At 32.6% G+C, this 23,587-nt stretch overlaps 1 protein-coding gene across 2 annotated transcripts; it reads right to left on the bottom strand.

The window, feature by feature from the left end:
* Window positions 1-71: 71 nt before the first annotated feature.
* Window positions 72-20,173, bottom strand: LOC129801534 (glucose dehydrogenase [FAD, quinone]). 2 transcript variants are annotated; one of them, XM_055846713.1, is made up of 5 exons: window positions 19,847-20,173; window positions 5,376-5,537; window positions 5,177-5,297; window positions 410-1,818; window positions 72-339 (listed from the first exon to the last, which is right to left on the bottom strand). In XM_055846713.1, the coding sequence occupies exons 2-5, from the start codon at window positions 5,523-5,525 to the stop codon at window positions 202-204; spliced, it is 1,818 nt and encodes a 605-aa protein (XP_055702688.1). In that variant the 5' UTR covers window positions 5,526-5,537; window positions 19,847-20,173; the 3' UTR covers window positions 72-201. The 2 variants fall into 2 exon arrangements, with proteins under 2 accessions (XP_055702688.1, XP_055702699.1); XM_055846724.1 differs by lacking the exon at window positions 19,847-20,173 and adding an exon at window positions 9,528-9,621.
* Window positions 20,174-23,587: the final 3,414 nt, after the last annotated feature.

Below are 23,587 nucleotides of genomic sequence, written 5' to 3'. Positions count from 1 at the left end.
AATTTGCCCAATGTGCAAGGTAAGGTGCAAAAAAAAAAAATGGTGCCGCCCACACATGAAAAAGCGAAATCTCAAATTTCCTAATTAAATTTATTGTCTCCAAGGGACATCCTATTACAATCTTAATCTCAGAGTGTTGTTGTCTCTTTGTTGTGTATAGAAAAAAAAATCATACAAAAGGAGGGATGATGGGAAAGTTACTTAGCGAGCGCCCCAGGCCCGTTTGATGAGATGGACGCCTTTTTCAGCAATCATGATAACGGGGGCGTTTGTGTTCCCAGATGTTACTTTCGGCATGATGGACGCGTCGATTACCCTCAAACCACGCACTCCATGAACCTAAACAGGATGTGGGAGGAATTGATTTGCATAAGAGGAAAATTGTATAATCATGTAGCATGGCACTCACCCTCAGTTCGTGGTCAACAACAGCATACGGATCCCGCAGAGGACCCATTTTGCATGATCCGGCTTGATGATTTTCAGGTCCGGTGTTTTGTTTAACAGCACATTCCCAATACTGTTGACTGCCAAAACCGAGGTTGGCACAAGCAGGAATTGGAGTTCTATCCAATTGCATTCCATAAGCCTTGAGAGCTGCAGTCTCAGACAGGGCTATCGCAAATTTAATACCTTCCACCAAAACCTTGACATCATGTTCCTCTTGAAGGTAATTGGCTACAATACGGGGATGGTCAAGTGGATCCTTTGAGGCCAGGGTAATATACCCTCGACTCTTGGGCTGTAGCACAGCAGGGAAGATCTGAATTGATCGGGAACCATTGGATCTAAGCTCACCCACCTGACCAGTCATGGCACAATCTGCTAAGAAGCCACCAAAATAGAATTGCAAATCAGGACTGTCTCGGTTCTCAGCATATCTGCTGACTATTTTAGCTGTTACATCTGAGATACCGGTACCAGACATTAGGCCATCTCGGAAAAGAAGGTACTCCATAGCTGTAGCCCAATTAAGTGCTGCAGTGTCAGAGTCATTAATGAAGAAATTGATGAAATATGCAACATGATTGTGGAGATTTCGTCCAACTCCTGGTAGATCAACAATAGGACGAACACCCACTTTCATGAGATCCTCTTTAGGCCCTATACCACTTAGCATGAGAATCTGTGGTGAATTTACTGCACCACCGCTCACAATAACCTCCTTCTTAACGAGTATCTTCCGAGTGTGGCCAATTTTGTCAATTATCTCGACACCGTGAGCACTCTTTGACATTGGATGGACGAGAACTTTGGTCACTGTAGTGTTGAGCATTATATGGAGGTTGTGACGATCTCGAGCTGGTCGAATAAATGAGCGTGCTGTGCTCATTCTGATGCCATTCTTGCTTGTCATCTGGGCGATCATGAATCCCGTGGCATTGGCACCATTAAGGTCACCTAAATTGTATCCCAACTCTTGACCACCCTTGAGAATGCCATATGAGAACGGTGGGTGGTAGGGGAATTTGGAGACGGGAAGAGGTCCACCACAACTGTGATACCTCTCGTCCACTTCCTCTATTTGCTGATTATCTTCGGATTTCATGAAGAATGGCAGTACATCATCATAACCCCAGCCAAGATTACCTAGTGCCTCCCAATCATCATAGTCTGCAGCATTTCCACGGATATACATCATACCATTGATGACTGACGTACCGCCTAAGACTTTCCCACGTGGCCAATAGCATCGCTGCTCCGGAGACGAAAGGCAAGCATTCGTTTCCGGTTCCGTACGATAAGCCCAGTCGATGTCGCTGCCGATAAAGTTGAGGAACATTGATGGAATCTGCGTTCCCGTCGGTTCGTCCCCTCCTGCAAAAAAAAAACAAATAAAATATTGGAAGATGAAGCTCGGATAGGTATCAGAAATTGTTTGCAATTACAGCTCGCATACTCTTAATTAAACCTTATGCGATGTCTGCACATGATGGAATTTCTCAAATATTCATTCAATCTTAATGAGTCCATTGTTCAGCTGCATACTTTCATGACCCGAAATTGTGCGAGCCCCAGAGAAGATTAAACAAAATTTGAATGTTGCAATTTTGTTGAAAGATTTTTTTTTCAACTTGAAGTGCTCTTTTTGCGCGAGATCATGACATTTAATACCAGTTCTGACCAACATTTTTTTTTTATTTTTTGTCAGGTTAACTTGCTCTCTTATACCCTCGCATGCTAACACCTCAATTGAGCAATACTGCTCCAGGAGAAGACAAGAAATACACCATTCATGCCGAGAGCTCTTGACTGCTCTACATTGAAATTGATAGTCATATTGGCTTCTTTTACACGTCGATGGCAATTTGGAAAAAGATTTCTTTAATGTCACATCTCAAGGTTTTCGATGGTTCAATTGAAAGGCCGATACAGACTTTAATGTCTTTAATGGAGATGCTATTTTTCCCACCGAGCACCTCTGGGTTGTTATTTTTTTCACTCGCCCATAGCGCGAAAATTCAAATTCAATAAAGTACCAAATTAAAACACCATTTCTCTCTTTAATTTGATTTTTGCTGGTATTTCCTCATCCAACAATTTCTCATCTTTCTACTTTTTTTTTCATTCCACTCAACTCCTCTTTGAGAAGGCCTCCCTCCGCTACCTATACTTGCACAACAAACCTCCTACTCTATTATTGCTTATTCCTTCGTGGCAGCATCCTTCCCCCCTTACTCTGATGTCATAAAACGTGGGTGTGAAAAATCGGTGGGAGAAATGTAAATCAGAGGAGAGTATGTTGAGGATATAAAAATTATTTATGCTCATTGAAGCATAATCGTACACATTAGACACCCATTTAACATGTGGTGGAGGATTACTTTTGTCAGCAAGGGGCTAAGAGCTATTCAGTTGTAAGTAGGTTTGCTATTTAAGAATTACACACTAGTCGTATTGAGGTTCGTTTAGACTTCTTCCTCATTGAAAGACCTAATAAATGCATTAAATGATTTAATAGTGGTATCTTCCAGTAAAATTTCAAGAAAAATTATAATCCGACTAATTCTATTTATTTGTGTAGGTGTAAAGTATGAGATATGGTTTTGCATGGCGAAATTCTGCCTATTTCCTATATAAGTCGACATTACCTTTTTTTCTACTTTATTGACTCCAATTTCTTCCATCACGTGTTTTATGTATTATAAACGTAAAACCGTAAAACACCAGTGAGTTATTTCTCAACTGATTTGGTCAAAAATTGGATTTCTTTCAAAAGACTTGATATTTCGAATGAGTTTGAACATTACACAGATCATTTTTTGCAAACTAGTCAAGAGTTTGAATAAGATCGATAAAGTCAATTTCCGTGGGTTAGTTAAGGCGTAGATGAAACAGTTAAAGACATCGCTATGGAATTCCCTGTAATTCCATCATAACTCTACACTCCTTAAAGACACTTTTTGGTTTTAAGTGAATTATTCGGTTTTCTCTCCAAATTCCTTGCCTTATGATTTACAAGTTTATCCGATTTCCTATATATTTTAAGATTGGTCTAGGGTTATATTGGACTTATACACTGAGAGAAATCCGAAAGAGTTAAAATAACATTCCGGAAATGTTAATTTTACCCTGCATTATTGATCCGAAATCTGTGTAAATATTATTCTCTTTAGGTGTATTAGGGGTTAAAGTTACCCTCCTTCATGTTAATTTTACTCTTAAAAAGGTGTAAAATTAACATTACAAATGTTGATATATTTTTACACTTAAAAAGTGGTAAAGTTACGAGCAATAAAAGTTAATCGCACTTCCTTTTTTTCTCAGTGTATATAGAATAGGGGAATGTAGGCATGGTTCGCATAGAGTGAGCCTTCAAACGATGTGAATTTTCTCTTTATTTGCAAGGAGCTGACTTACCATTTCTCGTTTCGTCTCATGAGCTTAATAATTATCTATCTTATGGCTAAGGAATGACGAACTAGTTCTTTGTAAACAAAGAGAAAATTTGCGTTGTATGAAGGTTCACTCTGTGTGAACCATGCCAACATTCCCCTATTTAAATTCATTTAAAAATTCGAAATATAATGAGACAACAAAAAACAGCACGAGAAAATATGAGTTGCAAATCGGAATATATCCAAAATTTGAAAAGAGTACAATTTGAAAAAAAATAATTATACAAATCATAATTTTTAAGAATCTCAAAAATGCACAGATTACAAGTGTTGTAATACACAAAAATCATACTTTTGTATGAATGTACGAGAGTGAGAATTTCTTGTTTATCTAATCCATAGGAAAAATTTTGAATAAGAAAGATAAGTGAGATTAGAAATATAAAGTTTTTTAGTGCTTCCTTATATGTTTTCTTTTAGAAATTAAACTGTAAAGGTGCATCACAAAATTTGATTGATAAATTAATTTTTACCTGAAATTAATTTAAAGAAAAAAAGTACAGAGTTTAGCGAACTTGTTAATGAGTTATACAATTCTTGATCATTTCGTAAATTTTCCAGTGAAATTGAAAAATACTTACAAAAAAAAGACATTTTCAAAATCTTTGAAAAGCTTTTTAAAAACTTAAGAAAACATTATTTAAGTCCATTTTCAAGGAACCGTTAAGCCTATAATTATACATTTAACAGCCCCTGTTTATTGTGTATTTGTCTGTTAGGCTCTGAGATTGATATGATGGGAGGGGAATGGCAGAGAGTCTTAAACGCCATGGGCACGTTTGGTATAAGACAGCAAAATCTACATAATTAATACACGGAAAGTATACATTGTATATAATATACATTGGAATCTAAAGTCAATTTCATTGCGATGGAAACAGTGTGAATGAATTTAAGATTTTCTGCAACTTCAATTTTACTTTCAACGAGGTCATTGTCGAGTCTATCTCTATGTTTTGTGCCATATGAAGAGAATTCAGCAGTGTCGGTGATTTGCCATGTATAAGATTGATAAATTGTGAAGCAATTGACGCGGGAAAGTGTTTCGAAATTTCACAGAATCCCTCATTGTTATTTTGGCGCACTCTTTTTTCGTCAATCTCCCACTCCCCCACTGCTTATATCCAAGATTGTATGGAAATGTGCCTTTTTAAACTGCTAGTGACAAAAAAAAAAAGAAGTCGATGACTATGAAGAACGTTAGTGTCCCCTTGTCACATTCTGTATACTGTGCCATGGGAGATTTAAAATTCTGCCTCCGCCTTCCCCAAACTTACCGGCTTCAATGAGAAGAACTTTCCAGTGAGGGACTTCTGAAAGACGTGAAGCCACAACAGCTCCTCCGGAACCACCACCCACAACTATAAAATCATATTCAATGTCTGGAGCCGATCGAGTCTGCAAAAATGAGGGGATAAAAATGACTTTGTGAGATGTTTTGACACTGAAAGAAGTTAATGGATTTTCTCATCCTACTTTTGGTCGGTTACAAGGATCTTCGAGATCACATTGTGAACGCAGGAAGACCTCCAAGAGACCCATAAACAGCATAAAAGCACTCCCGCCACATGCTGACGCCAAGGTGGGCCCAACTGGAGGCCCCACCGGACAATCACAGAGAGGCATTTGATGCTCACACTGAAATAATACCATAAGAGAAAGAAAAATTATTTAAATTGGACCAGAAGTTACATACATTTAAAATAGTTCAGCCTTTTTTACGAGGTCAGAAATCTCAAAAATGGCGATTAAAAGTTTATTGAATGCTAATCTGTGTCACTTTTGGTCTATCAGGAAAAATATTCAACTCATGAAAATTCCTATCGCGAAATAATTTATCAATCTGAACGAGACATTCAATCACGATTCGAACAAATTAAATATGCATTGGGTGAAAAAACATACTGACAGCGGGGAATTCTGTTGATTGGCAAAAACATGAGCAAAATACCCCAATAATGACTAAAAATTCTATGTAATTGGCGCATTAATAACTCTATTCTAAAGTCTAATGTCTTGAAAAGATATTCTTGGAAATACCACATAATGATTTCTTTAATATTTCTATTGTACTTACATCAATACTTCGACAAGTCAAATTTTACAAAGAGAAAGAATTGAATTGAAAAATATTTTAGATGTCTTATATGTAAAATGTACTATTGCAAGTAAAGAAAGACTTTTCAATGTCAACTTTACAAGATAAAGTTTTAAATTTCCCTACCTCGATGATCTTAATGCATATATGTACTGAAAAAAGTCGTACAAGAAATTATTACGCGAAAAAAAACATTATTCAAAAATTAGGAGACATGAATTTTTAATTTTTTCCATTGTTAATGTCACATATGATACCTATGTATTATCTATCAGATGAAAGATTTTCATTAATACCGCTAAAAATAAAATTTACTTATTTTATTGCTCATCACTTTTATAACTAAAATTAAATTAATATTTTTCAATAGTCACGAAAAATTTACATTTTAACACTTACTATTTTAATATCAAAATGTCATTTCTCAAAATTTCTTTTTTTGAAATTTCTACTTATTTCTTGATTAGGGAGAAGTGGCGTACCATTGAGTTGGAGTACCTTTTTAAATAGAACTGAACTTTACCATGATATGTAATTTAACTCGACAAACCAATTGTGATAAATTGAATTATGACGAACTCAAGTTCGTCAAAAAAAACTCTTTATTTTCATTTTATCAAAATTTCCATCATAACTTACTACTTTAAGATTTTTAAATTTAGATAATGATCAAATTTGATTTTTTCTTGGCCAAATTTAATTTTTTACTGCTGATTTGTACAGTACTGATATATTTTTAAGACTATATTTTCTTCAATTTGATTTTCTTACATTATTATTTGTTTGCCTTTACGTTTAATTTTTTTAGTAAAAACTCATGTAAGCTTGCAACAAATTGATGTATTTTACTTTAAGAAGCTTTCATAGATGATTCTATTGAATAAAGTTGTAATGTTTGATTTATTGTGTTCCTGTCAAGCTATATTCAGACTCGATAAAATATTAGCTTCTTATGCATATTAACTGTAATTAGTTATAGCTACAGTCTGTTTATTAGAAAGAGTTTTACAACATCAAAGGTATCTAAATCGTTTCATATTGCAATACCGAATCACTTCAATTATCCCTCTCTATAAAGTATCGGCAATATCACCTTCAACTTGGTTCACGATTTTATGCAAAGTTATCACTTTTATCATCTTCAAACGGAAGCTTTCAATTAATTTTTCTGCATCATAAATCCAGAGAGGAATATTTATAAGTTGAATAAATATATAAAAAAAAACTTTTTGTATAAGAAATGTAATTTCTTAAATAATTCAGATTAAACAAAATTTATAAAGTTTATAATTTATTGTTAGTAAAATGCCTCAAATGTGAGGTTTGAGCTAACAGAAAAGAAAAGCAAAAATTAAAAAGTATCTGAAAATGATATCCTCTCAAATTTTATGAGTTAATCACGAGACCACCAAAATTAAATTACATCTTAGATGAAAGATTCATCACCGAATTAGCAACTCATGTTAATTTATATGAGATTTTCTGCTACAATGGCATAAATGGCGTGTACTATGTGCAAGGTGAAAAAAAAATCGAGAAATATTTGATCTTTTTTTCCATAGTATGAAACATACTGAAATAAATCAAAACATCATAACAATGTATACACTCTCTACCTCCCCTATAAATTTTCATGATGGATTCTTCTTTTGCTCTTGCCATCGTTTATTGCAACGACGATGGTAATTGCAAATGTAAAGTCAGCCGACCTCATTGCTATTCATATTATCTAATCAAATTATATTTTAATTGCATATCTAGTGCAGGAGGGTATTTTGAAATGATTTCGTAGGCAAATTCTTCGTTTTAATTAAGATATTAATTTTGTTGTATCAATGTAATGGAATTCACTTGCAATATCGCACATCTTCTCGATTTCTTGTCTCTGAATCTCACATATTGTGGCAGTTCTTTTTGCCCTGGGAAGTCTTCTCAGGCGACACATTGATCAATAACTCGACTTTGCTATATACTTGAACAGAAAATGCGCCACTCTCGAGACGTTCCATTTTACAATGGGATTGTTAAATGTCTCTAAATTAATCACGAATTCTTTTTTTCTATTTTCGATTATAAAATTTAACCCGATTGCACGATGTAAAAAAGCTCAATAGCCTCAATCTTTAGTTCCGCCACCATTCAATGCAATGATTTATTCCCTTATATGCTGCTTATACGCTTCTTAAATGGTGTTATTAGTAAAATGTTTGCAAATTTTGCAAGATATCATATTATAGTTATATTTAAATAAAATTTGATCTCGATGGGAATTCAATCGATTGCATATTGATACAGCAATAAAGACTAGACTAGATGTCTTCTGCAATAACATTTTTTCTTCAATATACCTACATTCTTTTGTTATTGTAATAATTGGGATATTATTGAAAGTGAATTACATAAATAAGCACTAGAACACCTTGGTTGTGCTGCTCTGTAGTGTCTCATTTTCTGTTTATGGCAAAGCTTTGTGGTTTTAAACAATAGAAATCGTGAAGAATATAGTTTAAAATTGGCTATGTGTAGTAAATTATATATTGTCAGAACCATCAATTAAAAGACTCAAGCTTAGGACTTGCAAGTCACATCCGTTTTTAGGTAAGAAACCAAAAGAGTGATGAGGATGGCAATATTGTCTTTTGCTGTATTATGTATAGTTAAGAGAAAGAGACTTTATATTTATGTATATAATTTTATCCACTCAGGCCCAGACTTCAACCTATTTTCTTGGATCGAGAGAGTGAAGGAAAGTCGTAAAGAAAATTTATCATAATTAGTGAGAAAAATGAAAACAACGCAAATCGGTTATGTTACGTTGAATGTTTGTTGCAAAATTCATTTAATTCTTTTACATACGTGTTACGTTTCTGTGATTTTTTCCCGCACTTCCTATACAATTTAATTTTCACTTTAATTCAGTGAGAGATAACTCACACACTATCGTGACACAATTTAGTCCTCTCTAAAATGATATAATTGCAGCAATAAACATAGGGATGGAATAAAGTGGACTGCAAACTCTGTATTAGTATTAATTTAGCAGAATATATTTGCACTTTTACATACATGAAGCTTTTGAGCCTCAGTGCAAACCTAATTGTACATTTTGTTTTAAACTAATCTTCTTGGGAATTTTGTGTGATGAACGTGACCGAGAGGATGATAATTAAAATTTTATCGTGGCAATTTTATGATTCGATTCACATGAATTGATCTGAATGGTTTAGGAAAAGAAGACAACTCTCGATCTCGACTCCAGACATTTAATCTACTCCCACACTGGTTTATCTTTCTAAGACTTTCCACCCAAGAGGTCACTAAATTTTCATTGTTTACTTCACATACAATTTTCCCAACAACCAAACGGTATAAAGTTTATAAAGTGGTCAAATAATTTCCTAAAACAAAGTATTAGTATTCTATTTAGGGGAAATTTAGCCATTTGGTTTCTAAATATTTGTATAGTAATGAGATAACATGAGTTATGATTTTTTTTAATAATGTAAAATGAATTATTTACTTTAAATTACATTTGGTACGTATGTGCAGTGAGAGGGATTTTCCACCGTTATGCATTGGAGGTTGAGAATTAATATTAAGACGGTGGTGGACAAAAATTTATATTTCTCTCTACACAAAAAATTGTAAAGTAGTTTGTAAATGTTTTTGAATTCCTATTGTAACTTACGAAATGCTCGTAAATCATACAACCCACAAAACTTTCGTAAAAGTTTGTATTTTCCTTTTCACAAACAATACTTGACGAGCATTATGACCAACGCAAAATAACTCTTGTTTGTAAACATCTTTTCAGAATTTTCCATGAGAATGAGCGAGATGACTAGATCTACATTTCATTCTCTCCTATTGAAATTTCAAAAACATATTTACAAAATAAAAGGTATTGTGCGTTGGGCATTATACCCAACGCGGAATAACTATTGTTTAGTAAACATGTTTTTGACATTTCAATGAGAGTGAGTGAGATCTAGATCTAGTCATCTCGCTCACTCTCATAGGAAATTTTGAAAACATATTTAAAAACAAAAGTTTTTGTGCGCTGGGCATTACTTGTTCTTTTACAAACATTTGTTCACACATTTTTCTTTGTCTCTACAAATGAGAAAATTTTACAAACATTTTTAGTGTGGTTTACGAACATTTACGAATAAATGTTTTCAAAAGAACAAAAAATGCTCATTAAGTGATCATTTTACGAGCAATGTTTGTGAAAAAACACAAAGTTCTACGAACTTTTTAGTGGATTATACTAAGTCCTAGAAGTTTTCCGACAAGGTCAAATTTTTATTAAAAATAAATTCTGGTCAGACTTAATATACAGTGGGTTCCAAAAGTTTGTTGCCTCATCCAGGTAGGCAAAATTTCATGAAAAATATTATTAATGAAATTCATACGGAAAAATTTCCTAAATACATTTAGATTTTATATGTAGTAGGGGAAGGTAGGGCTACTTTATGTAATTTAGATTAATAAAACAATTGTGTATCTAAATTAAATTATGACAAGCTCCATCTGTCTTTAAAAATAGAGAAAAATCGTATTTCAACATAATCCCACTACTCAAAGTGGCCCTAACTCCCCCTACATAATACATTATTTTGCATACAGAAACTAAAATTTATTAATCATATTACTTATAAAGAATCTTTTAGAATAAATGTTGCACGCGAGCAAAAGTTTGTTGTCTATTTATTTAATGGTTTGTATACATATGCATGCATTTTCGTTTACAATCTAAATTTAATTTATGCACATAAAGAAAAAGAGTTTACCGGTGTATTGCTTTCAATTTGTATTTTTTTTAACTCCAAGTTTTGCATTATGTACATTAAGAAAATTTTCTGACTAGTAGAAATTGGGAACACTTGGGTTGTAATACACCCATTACTTCAATTACCGTATATATTTGGAAATGATCCGAAGGTAGACTGAACAGTTATGACCCATAACCCTCATGTTGTTATTTGTCACCGTTTCAGTTCTAGCTGTAGGGGAAAGTAAGCATGGTTCTTATACAATGAACCTTCAAACGATGCGAATTTTTTCTTTGCTTGTAAAGAGCTAGTTCATCATTTCTTAGCCATAAGATAGATAATTATTAACCTCATGAAAAGAGATGAGAAAGGGTAAACTAGCTCTTTGGGAACAAAGAGAAAATTCGTATCGCTTGAAGGTTCACTGTGTGCGAACCATGCCTACATTCCCCTAGTAACGGCGAAACGTATGGATAAATACGATTTTATAATTTTTCTTAAAGCTCATATTCATAATATTGTGGTAAAAACTGTCTACATGACAGTAGAGGGTGTTGATGAATTATTTATGATAATAGTACCAGTTTTGAATAATTAAAAATTGATAAATCTCTAATTTAACTAAAATGTATGGAAAGAAACTTTTAGGTTCAAATTTAAAGTTTGAGTTTTTGGAAATGTTACAACTTCCTAGTGTAGGAAAAATGCTCATAATTTGGGACAGGGTGCTTATAAGAATCAATGTCCTAAATTTGGAGTCCAATATTTTCAAAACAAATTAAAAATTTTATTAGTTTCCTTTTCAGAAGTGTTGTTTATAAACTTGACAACTTGTTTATCGTCTTTATTTCTTCTACAAATAATCTTAATACATTTAAAATTAATAAATATGTAGAGATGAATCTGACTATAATTTCAGACACACTGCTTGTAATTTTGGACACTACTTGTAATTTTAGACAGTTTATTCGCCTCAACATAATGCCCAAATTTCTCGTAAGAAGCTGCTCAAACTAAAGGTTCAACAAAGCAAATTCAACTCAAATCACATTCAAAATTTAACGAATTGAACGAATAGATTGAATACATTATTTATCAAATATTGGAAGAAAATTCCATAACTTTAATCTATTTATTTTTAGTGTCCAATTATACCTTCAAATTCAAAGTGTCCAAAATTAGAAGCTGTCCTAAAATTATGAGCACTTTTCCTATATTGGATGTTTGTAATAAATGTTAGCTTATGATAAATTAGAGGAAATTAAAAATAATTAAAATTGTTATTAGAAACATTTATTTATTTAGTATAAACCACATGGTAAATATTATATTTAAAATATAATAGCCGTACTCACTATGGCGCTGTTATCTTGTAATATCGTTATCTCGTTATCTCGTTATGTTCTCGTAATGTATTTTATAAATGAAAAATTATAACAAGATAACAGATTACGGAGATTACGAGATAACAACGCCATAGTGAGTACGGCTAATGTATCTAATATTTTTTATCGTAATTAGAATTTTATATCAAATTATATTGAAATTTTTTATCATCAATAGAAGGAAGTGGAGCAGTGCAGTATAATGAGCCTCAAGTCCTTTTGAAAATAAGTGAAAAGCCCAACTTCAAAGATATCCCTATTCAAGGGTGCCCCACTTCCTCCTATGTATCTTTTGGAGATAATTTAAGCAGTTCCCATGATACTATCTCTTAAATGAATTTGTAATATTACTAGTTTGTTATTAAGTCTACTATTTTCTTGTCCGCCTTTTTAAATCTTTGTATACTATAATGTAATATATGGGTGTAAATCAATTTTCCATATGTATATATATAGCACAAGAAGTATCCACTATCCACATGAAGTCGACGAAAGTTTAATGGAAACTTATCTGAAGTCATGTATTAGTGCTAGACGCGCGAAAAATAATAAGTAGAGATGTTCCATTTCTCATCCAGTGCGATTGATTTAATGGCAATGCGAAAGAGATGAGCCCCGGTGAGCCCAAGAAGACGTGAAGATCTCAAAAAATTTCCTCACATCTCTACCACCATTATATAAGATGATTGTAGGTCTGAGCTCCAGTGGGAGATGTTTGTCGAAACCAGACACTCTCACTGCACAAATCAAATCATTAAATTAATTTGCAATTTTGTACATCGTCAATGTAAATAGTGGAGCACACGATCATTTCGATTATGGTAGCAGCATGTGAATTGGAGATCTTGTGGAAATCACAGTCAATCAAATAAAAATTGTGGTGTTTGGGAAGAGTAGCAAAAAGAGGGGCATTTGGAGTCGTTTTGCAACATCATACCATCATGCTTCAGTGGATTGCATTGAGGATTTCTAAATTCAAGAAAATCCGCATAATGTTTTAGATTTTCAATTGAATCTTTACTCACTATTTCAAAGTTAACAGCAGTTGTTCTAACTTTATTCAGAACTTTTACTTTCATTAAAAACGGTCATGTGCATAAATTTATTGATTATACAAATTTAACTGTTGAAAAATTCAACCAAACTCCAAATTATCATATTTGTTTACACCGTTCAAAAAATCATGCATTTTTATTAATTAAAACAGTTTTAATTTCAATATTAAATATTTTTGAGTTTTTTTTTTTAGAAATACCGTAAGAACTGCATAAAGTCAATAAAATTCGAAATGAAATGTTCATTTCCTAAATTTCACGAAATATTTAAACCTCAATTGCAATAAATTGTTGAACTTCTGAGCTCTTCCATATGTGTGCGCTTAGTGATTTGTGCAGAACAGTAAATGCATAAATTACACTCTCGACTGGTAAATCTCTACAGTATACAGCTTTCGCCGAATGTTTCATACCATCCTAAATAGAAATTGGACATCACTTAGATCGTGACACTCGCCAAATCGTGTTTCCTTTGCGAAAACTCGATAACCATCATTGTACAATATTTCTGAATAAAGCACTTTGGATAGCAATAGAAGTCATCACTACAAAACATTTCTCCCTTAAATGTTCCAATTGTTCAAATTTGCAAGTACCGGAAATGGAAGTACATTCAAGCTCTTAGGAACAAAAACATAGTGAAGTTAAATGAATTTAAAGCTCATATTCTTGCTATTGTAAAAGAATTTGATAAAGAAATTCTCTGTTGTATTGTCTGATCTTATAGGAAATTCAAATGATGTGTTATTTTTTAGCTATAACAAATTGTATTTGAAATGACTTTCACACTTAAATACTTTTATGTTGATAGAGCTTAATAAGATTTTAAAGAAATCTTAAGTTTTCAACAGTAGATGTAATGTTTGAAAGAAGTAAAACGTGCTTTACTTATTTTAATTACTTTGAAGTGCTTTTTGGTACAGGTTACAGATTATGTAATGACCTACATTTTTTGCATAAAATTTAATGACTGTGCTTTACTTTTTATTCCCCTATAGAAAAATTGTTGGGCGTTAATAAGCTGATCATATCGCTCATCTTAAGTTAAAATAAGCAAAATAATATATAAAATATATATGATCCTGTATCGTACAAGTCATCAATAAAATATTGAAAATCTTTCTTAAAAAATAATTCAAGGAAGGGTGGTAGAAGTTTTACTATAACTACTTTTCAATACAAAAAATCCAACTCCTTCTTTAAATCTAGAATTATCAAAATACCAAAGAACACCGAATTTCGGTATGAAATGATCCTTAAAAATTATTTTTATATACTTACGTAAAGTCATTAAATACACTGAATGTATTATATTATTCAGTTTGTTGTATTTTCTTTCAAAATATCAATTTTTGAATTATTTGGAACTTTAAATAAAGCTCAAGCCTGGGTGGAGGCAGGGATTGTTTTCCTGTCTCTATTTGGGTTGAATTGTTGAGTTGGGAAGTCACTTGTTCTGATTGTCGCTCTCTGTGCATAAACACAAAACTTCTTGGGCTTACGTACCAAGGGAACAGAAGTCTGTTCAATCACTTTATATAAATAAACTAGTGGATCTTTCTTAAAAAACAGTATGATATTTTTCAGGTTAGATATTAACTGAGGAAAATGGCCGAAGAGCCTTCCTCGAAAGAACAAATAAAGTTGACTTAACTTAGAATTTTTGAATAAGGAGCATTATTGAAACTTTAGCCTTTTGGAAAAATAAAATATAGAAAATTTTATGTTCAGTATCTTGGATACTAATTTTATAATGTAATAAATTGAGCTCATTTCTGTAGGTCTTTAGACTTCAATGTTAATTAAAAACATTCGATTTTCTAATTGTTTTAATTTTTTACCATTAACGACTTAAATCTTTAAATAATTTTATGATATAACATTTCTCCTTAATATATCAAAACCCATATCTACTCAAAATAAATTGTTTTAATAACGGGAAAAAGTTCAGTGTCATCATTTGTGAAAGGTTGAAGCGGTTGAAGCTGTATCGGATACAGTGTATCTTCTTCTTACCTCCCTTTATTGCAAACTTTAATTGTCAGAATGTTCCACAAAAAGCCTGTTTTAATATCTCTTAAGCTTGCCATTCCGTCGACCGCCAATTAAATTTTTCTGTTTCAGCGAAAAGATCTTTTGCGGGAAGTCCCAGCACGAAGAGCCGAGATAAGAGGAGTTGTAAAAATTCCGCACATCTTTTGAAGCGCCAGAAAATGGTGTGTAAATTTATATGAGTTGAGATGAAATTCTTCTTTGGGTCAGGCAGAAAAAAAGCCAGTGGAATTAAAAGTTCTTTCACTTTGATACCAATTTCAGACATACTTAAAATTTGTCTGTGATTTTTTTTCCACCCTACAGTTTGCTAATACGATTAGATAAACAAATACCAACCGGAAGCAAGTGAGTCGGAAAGTTACATAAAGACAGCATATTGATTTTGAATCTCTAACGGAAGCTGTGTTTAGTCTTATGGAAAGAATGAGAATCAGCAAAAAAAAACAGTACCATAAGAAAACTGCGGGCAAAAAGGTCTCGAAGATCTTTACTTCAAAGTGGATGCAAGAGGAAAAGCTTTTTACAGAACTCTCTCAAATTGTGGTGCTATTTCGCTTTCTAAATTTAATTAATTGCTCTATATATGCACATAGAAGAGTGCTGATGGCTGGATGGAATTTTTCAACATCACTCTGAATTGCGATAGAAGAGTGGGACATTCTTTTAAAGTCCTGAGAATGACGGAATTTCAAATAAGTATGGAAGACGTCTTGCACATTGAAATGTTAATGAGGTGAACTTTTTCCATTTGCGAGTCAAATTGCGAACCATTTGAGTGGAGAATGCAGAAATCACATCAAATGACTTGGTGGATGGGCAATGGCAAGAAAAAAGAACTGGTTGGGAGCTTTCAAATAAGATGATGTCAAGTCAGTCAACTTGTATTCTTGCACGTCCAAGTTCAAGGCTACCCATAAGTCATTAGCACAGATGGTTTTCGAGAATAATTTGTACATTTTTTTCGCAATATCTTCCTCGCATATTTGAGCACTTTGCTGTCTTTTTGGGAATTTACTTGGAGCAACGGTGCTAAATTTTTGTGACAACATTCTCACGAAAAGAATTTTATGTGGGTGTCATCTACCGTTTTAATATTCACTGAGGGTCCTCACAGGAAAAGATATTATACAGAAATCGATTTGACGTTTTTAATCTCGAAAACCGTTGTATAAATAAAACTTTTAGCTAAATGCTAAATGATAAAGTCACTGAGAAAAAATATATAATTTTAACAAAATCAAATCAACGATTGACTTGTGGCGCTAGCTTTACCATTGAAATTTATAAGAATCAAATGCTTTTCGAGTTAATGAATTTTCCAACACCATGATAGATACATATATTGCATACAGTGTTACTTAATTTCTATAAATCTTCTAACTTGAAAAGCCAAAATCCTTCGTGAGACGTAAATGCTTATTGTTTTACAGTCGAGTTCCTCAAATTTGAACGACACGGTTGCATTCAAAATGTAAGGTTATGTAAAAGAAATTTTGCATGGAGTCTGAATTAGAACTATTTTTCTCTGGTGTTTCCTCAATATTGTCGTCTTATATTAATTTCCTCAACAAATTCCACCTTTTTAACAACAAATTCAATTGATAAAATTTTCTAAAGTTATTTTCCTTAATTTAGGAAAAGTGAATTTTACATGAATTTCGTTACGTTTTTGAAAATATTGTTCAAATTTGAAGAGTGAGAAATGTCATCTATACTCCCCAAATGTTCAAATTTGAGGAACTCTACTGTAGTTTTCTAAATATTTGAACAATTATGATAAGACACGTCAGTGTAGTTCAGTTTATGAAGTCTCAAGTCCTCATTAAACTGTGCCCCTAATTTTCGTAATTTTGGTATAACTAAACCTCAAATAGATTTACGCTGATCCTTAAGGATATTTTGTTTGTAAAATTTAGCATTACTTAGTCAGGAATACAAAATTTATGTATAAATAACCTCTAATCACTGATCCTGAACTCCTAAGTGTATGATAGTTTTTTCTGATATTTTACCGCCAAATTTGACAGATTAAATATTCTCAAAGATCAGCTTAAATCTATCTGGGGCTTTAGATTTAGACTGACTTTTGCAGAAGAGCTATGTAAAGTTGGCAGATTCGTATTACAAATCTCGTAATTTGAATATCCGATGTTGTATAATTGTATATTTCTCTATACAAGAATATTTTAAAACAATTTAAAATACGACAAATAAAATCATCAAATTAATATAATAAACTACCTTTGAGAGATTTTGCGTAACTACCAAGAACCTATATACACTGATAGTATACCCTTACAACCTTTTATTTTATAAAACTCAAATTTATTCAGTAAAAAAAATATTTTTCCATCAGCAAAATAGCAAATTTGGTCGGTAAAAAAATCAAACTGATTACCTATTCATCCAATTTGGTCAAAAAAAAAAACTTGTTCAGTAAAAAAAATTACACTCATTAACAGAAATAATTTTCGCGATTGAATAATTCAAAATTGGTTAGAAAAAAATCAATTTTAGTTCGATTATGGCAAATAAAAATTCATTTTCTTGTCAATAAAATATCATATCAGTGAAAAACTATATTTAGTTAGTATTAAAAAATGGTTAGTTTAGAATCTATTTTTGTTGTAACTGTTAATAACTACATTTTTTATATTACTTTCAATTGAGCTCCATATGAAATCTTCAAACTTAAGGGGAAGTGGGGCACATTTGAAATTGGGATTTTTAACCTATTTTTAAATAAAATTGAGCCTTATCATAATATAGTTTAGCTGCACAAATCGATTGAGAACATAATTTACATTATGATATAGCTCAGTTTCACTTAAATATAGGTGAAAAATCCCAATTTCAAAGGTACTCCACTTTCAAAGGTGCCCCACTTCACTTATAGGACAGAAAACGCTAAATTCTAAAAATTGGATGAAAAATAAAATTAGAGTCCTAAAATGAATATGTTTCACTATCATGAAAATTAAAATAATTGAAACATTTTGGAGACGCATGCTTATGAGCGGAAAATTCAATTTAATATAATTTCAAATTTTAAGCTTCACATAACACCTATGCGTTATCGAAACCATTATACTGTACAAGGAAAGAACTAGAGTTTTTATACATAAACCTCAAGTCTGAATACCACATTATATGGGTCTCATGACTGAATAATTCAAAATACTTTCAACCGGTTATCTAAAAATTTTCAAAAGACTTTTTCTGACTTCGAGCATAACGCATGGTCTTTGTCATTTGTCCCCTCTTTAAAGCATAAGCATCATCTCCTTTATATTGTGGATTCTTTTGAATACAATACTCTAAGGGAGTGCCAACCATCCACAATTGATGTTATGGAAGAAACTTTTCTCACGTTCCACCGCACAATTGGGTAGCTTGGACTGGGAATCATCCCCATCGAAGCAGGTACGTGCTCAGGAATTAAATACTTATCGAGTGGGTGGTTTTTGTTGCCAGGAAGTTGAATGATCTGGCCACAATACGAGGGTTTTGTGGGGGGAAAGTTTAGAAAAAAAAAACGTAAGGTGTATGTAAATTGATTATCAATCTTGTGGGGCGGACACAGAACAGTCCGTGAATTCAAAGTGCAAGAGTGAATGTTGAACTTGATTTTCTAAAAATGATTGGGAAATGGTGCGCTTTAAAATGTGAAGAGTCCAATGTTATCTGGGTGGTTGTACAGGTGTTGAAAAGTCGTCGACATTGCCAACAAATGTAAAATGCATTTTGCGGGTAAGCGAATTGGATAAAGTTTGTGACTGTGTGAAAAACAAGAAAAGATTATATGATATAATAGCCATTCATCAAACTGTGGCGGTTGTTTATTTGCCAGGCTGTGCAAAAGGAAATCCCTAATGAGTGTCTCTCGTGCGACATACATGCGATATCTATCATCTTGTGAGCTTCAGATATACAACCTGAAGTCTACTTTTTTTTCATCAATTCAATCAATGGATGTTGCCGCATATGGAAAGTGCAAAGACCTCAAGTGATGAGACATGCGAAAGATCCGGTGACAGGTATTCGCGTCAAAAGACGGTTGAATAAAGGGTTCAGCTGTACAGGCAATCTTGAGGTCATTTTTCGCGAGGTAAATTTCTTGTTCTTGCGCTATGGTCACAATAAATTAGCAAACACTGTGAAACTCATTAGCGTATTTTTCCACTTATTTGCGAAACACTTAGCGACAAATTGATTTGTCCACTTTATTGAATTATCTTTTGACCGTTTATTGAATTCACCACACAATTTGCCATATTACCAAATAATATTCTAACACCCAATCAATTCGGCATAAGGATCTCGACTGGTTCTATGTCAAATACGCTCTATGGTTTCCTTTCACTTCAATTTGCATGATGCTTTTTGGCTGTCTCAACCTTAAATCTCAAGAAAAGTTTAGCAATCTCTTGGCGTACTCAAGGGTCTTAAGATGTTATGGTGCACGATTGAATAGATAGATTGAAAACCATCTTGATAAAATCAGAACAACAAAAGCCTTCAATCACCATTTGAGATTTGAGGTGTTTTATATTTGGCGCAAAATCACAGATTCACTCACCTTTAGAGGAAAATGTTATAAGATGAGAAGAACCACGTTTTAAAATCTTTCAATTCAAATTAATTACATTTACTTTCCCCTAGGCAGAAATATTGCAGAAACTGTATTAAAGTCTCCGGCAGAGATTTCCTTGAACTAATCACTTCACTAATGTAACTGGATGTATATCTTGCACAGCTCAGATTCACGATCTTTCGAGGATGAAACCAAACTTAGGAGATATATCCAATCTTGAGGCACCACCACTCGAAATCTTACTGTTGCTCCGTCGAGGTAGGGGAATCGACTGACTTGGTCAATGACTACTTCTTGGAGTTATATTATTTCTGCACAACACCGACACTGCGGCTCAAGACGCTTTTTTCCAGCATTAAGAGAGAGGGAAACAAGACTTGGGGCCTCTACTTCATGTCTTCGGCCTATAGTCTTTCGCCGGCTTCTCCTCCCGGTACTGTAAATGTTATACATAACATGCAGTTGGACTGCATGGTAAAGATATTCTTTCAAAAGTACTCAAATCCTAATTAAGACCTTATCTTACTATCACAATTTCAAGAGGGAAATTATTTATGAGTTCAATTAGCTCATAATTAATCGATTAAATAAACTGTAAATTCTTCCATCTATGGGTTTTACTTAACCATGCATCATATGACATGCTAAACACTTCCTTCGGCTTTCCTCTGTAATATTCATTTAAAAAAAATTAAATGAAAAATATAATGACACACTTTCAATAGAATACACTACTAGTATAAGCTCCCTTAAGGAATTTTCAATGAAAAGAAAACTCTCCTGGCAAGACTCCTCAAGAACTTTTCCTACTTAAGCTGAGATGTTCTACGTAAGAAAGCACAAAAGTGCTCCGAGTAATTGCAAATTGGAACCACTTCACGGTATAATTGGATTATATTAATTGTATCGGGGTGGGAAAAAAGAAAAGACCAATTGTTTATCCAAGAGGAAGTAATTTTTTATCCCAATTTCAGCAATTAATTCTCAACTACACGTATATTGCAAATTTACCTTTTTGCCCGCTGCGAAATGTCGAACATAATATTAATGGGAATCGGGTAGAACATTCAATTGACTCTGTCATCAATTATCACTAATGCATCTTTTCATGTGAAGTAATAAATCATGACATCACTATGTAAGTTTTATTCTTACTGCAGCTATTGAAACTTAGAATGAAAAATACAAATTGAGAAATTTTAGTTTTTCCTTTGGGTTTGATAAAGTAATTTATTTGTCAAAAATTCTTTGCAATACCATGTATATACTTTCCTTTTGTTAAATACTTTTTAATTAATACCTAGAACAAAAATGAAAAAGCAACATTTCATAATATTTTCAGAAAGATTATTTCCTGCAAAACTATAAAAGTATATAAGGTATAACTTCATTTATGTAAATTATTTTCGAGTAGCTGCAGTATCATAAAATTCCAGGTATCATAAGCTTATCTGCATACAATAATATTTTGCTTAGTAATTTTAGTAATTATCTCATTGGTAAACAATTTGTGTAATTCCCTTTGGAACATTATGTACTCTCCAGACGGATTCCCTGGGTGAATGTCAATTGATTGCTAATTAAAATCGTGTCAACTCTGAAAATGTAAAAATCCAAGGGGATTAAACGAGCCGAATCCTCAACTTACTGCAACACTGACTGAAAGAAATCCGAAAAAGTTAAAATAACATTCCGGAAATGTTAATTTTACCCTGCAGTATTAAATATTACCCCTTTTAGGTGTATTAGGGGTTAAAGTAAACCTTTTTCATGTTAATTTTAACCTTAAAATGTGTAAAATTAACATTAAAAAATGTTGATATATTTTTACACCTAAAAAGTGTTAAAGTTCTGAAGAAAAGAAGTTAATCGCACACTCTTTTTTTCTCAGTGAAATTATGAATTAACTTGATTCTAAAAATTCGCAGTATTCTTTAAACTGACTTAGAATTGTCAAAAGCTGATTAAGCTTTTTATTGCTCGAAAGCTTCACACTTAGCCCTCCCAAAAAATGTATAAATGATGGTAATGCGTTTCAACTCTGCGAAGTGCTCGAATTATATTATAAAATATTTTATTGAGCTACTTTTTGTACATTTACAAAATAATTACATTGTAAGTGTTCCAAATCATTGATTTGCTTCAACTTTAATACATTGTTAAGAATATTTGAATTGTATTAAGAGATAAAAGATTAAGAAAAAATAAATTAAGCACAAGGTAATATGGTGCTTACAGATTTAATGCGAGACAGATATGTATTTTATACAAATGATACTGTTTAAAGTGCTAATTGACTTACAATCGAGTGGTGGGAGGTTTTGCATTGCAGAAGAAAGTTATCTTTAATCTTAGAAATTTGGTTTTGCAAAAGAGGAGTTTTGGCAATCTCATGAAGTTTGATTGTAGAGAAGTCCCATGATTTCTTGTAAATAATTTTTAAGAATTTATTTTGAATAATTTGAAGCTTCTTTTTGTGCGTTCTAGCACAGACTTCCCAGATGGGACAACCGTACAGAAGAATACTGCGTACAATAGCAATATATAATAACTTTTTATTGGGAGTGGAGAGTTTCGATTTTCTATTGATTAAAGGGTAAAGTATTTTGAGTGCCTTTAATGACTTATTTATAGTATAGTTAATATGATCTTTGAACGTTAGCTTAGGATCCAAAATCATACCAAGATATTTAATTTCTTTAGTCCATTTTATTTCCATGGATTTAATCCGAATGGGCGAACTTGGAAGACGTTTTTTAGCTCTTCTGGTCGTAAAGAAAATTGCTTGAGATTTATCCATGTTAATTTTAATTAGCCAATCAGAACAATAATCAATGTACTGAGCACAAGCATTTGATAATTTGTTGATGATTACATCTGGATTTGTATTAGAGTAGTAAAAAGCTGTGTCATCAGCATATAATGCTATTTTTACAGGAGGATTTATTTTTAAATCTGAAGTAAAAATATTATAAAGTAGAGGAGATAAGACACTTCCTTGAGGGACACCATAATCTAAAGAGTACAAAGAGGACTTCCCAGAATTAATTTGTACAAATGCTTTACGGTTGTAAAGATACGATTCAATAATTTTTATAAAATTTATAGGAAATTTGAAAAGGTTCATTTTATATAGAAGGCCATCATGCCATACGGAGTCAAAGGCTTTTTCCAAATCAAATGCAATAAGTCCAGTTGAAGTCTTGGAGTTTAATTTAGATTTAATTTCTTTAGTGATTCTAAGCAGTTGGTGATTGGTGGAGTGTCCAGGTCGGAAACCGAACTGTTCGTTTAACAAAATATTGTTGTTGTTTACAAAATTATTAATGTTTCTATAGATCACTTTTTCGAAAATTTTTCCAAATACTGGTAATAAGCTTATGGGCCTATAATTTGATGCTAAAGAAGTATCTTTACCGGGTTTGGGAATGGGGATAACTTGAGCTATCTTCCAGGGGTCTGGAAAGTAGTTGATCCTCAGACAGTTTATGAAGATGTTGTTGAGATATATTATTGCTTTTTTAGGAAGATTTTTGACTAATTTGTTATTAATTTTATCCATGCCTGGAGCTTTTTTATTTTTTAAGTCTTTAATTATTGTAGATATTAACCGGGGTGTAGGAAGATGTTCGGCCTTAACAGGGGAATTTATAATTTTTTGTAATTTTAAAGTTTGTGCGACTTTTTCAGTAATCGTTGTTTTTTTAGGTAAATTATTTTTATGAA

Source organism: Phlebotomus papatasi, chromosome 1 (assembly GCF_024763615.1).
Source record: "Phlebotomus papatasi isolate M1 chromosome 1, Ppap_2.1, whole genome shotgun sequence".
NCBI lineage: Eukaryota > Metazoa > Arthropoda > Insecta > Diptera > Psychodidae > Phlebotomus > Phlebotomus papatasi.
Note: the sequence above shows the minus strand (reverse complement) of the source record. Positions and strands in the feature narration are given on the sequence as shown.

Excerpts from the sequence above, each read along its gene's own strand:
- LOC129801534 (XM_055846713.1), bottom strand. The coding sequence starts at position 5,525 with ATGCCTCTCTGTGATTGTCCGGTGGGGCCTCCAGTTGGGCCCACCTTG. Across the intron at positions 5,298-5,375 it reads ATCCTTGTAACCGACCAAAA|ACTCGATCGGCTCCAGACAT; the intron begins GTAGGATGAGAA and ends TCATTTTTGCAG. Across the intron at positions 340-409 it reads TTGTTGACCACGAACTGAGG|GTTCATGGAGTGCGTGGTTT; the intron begins GTGAGTGCCATG and ends CATCCTGTTTAG.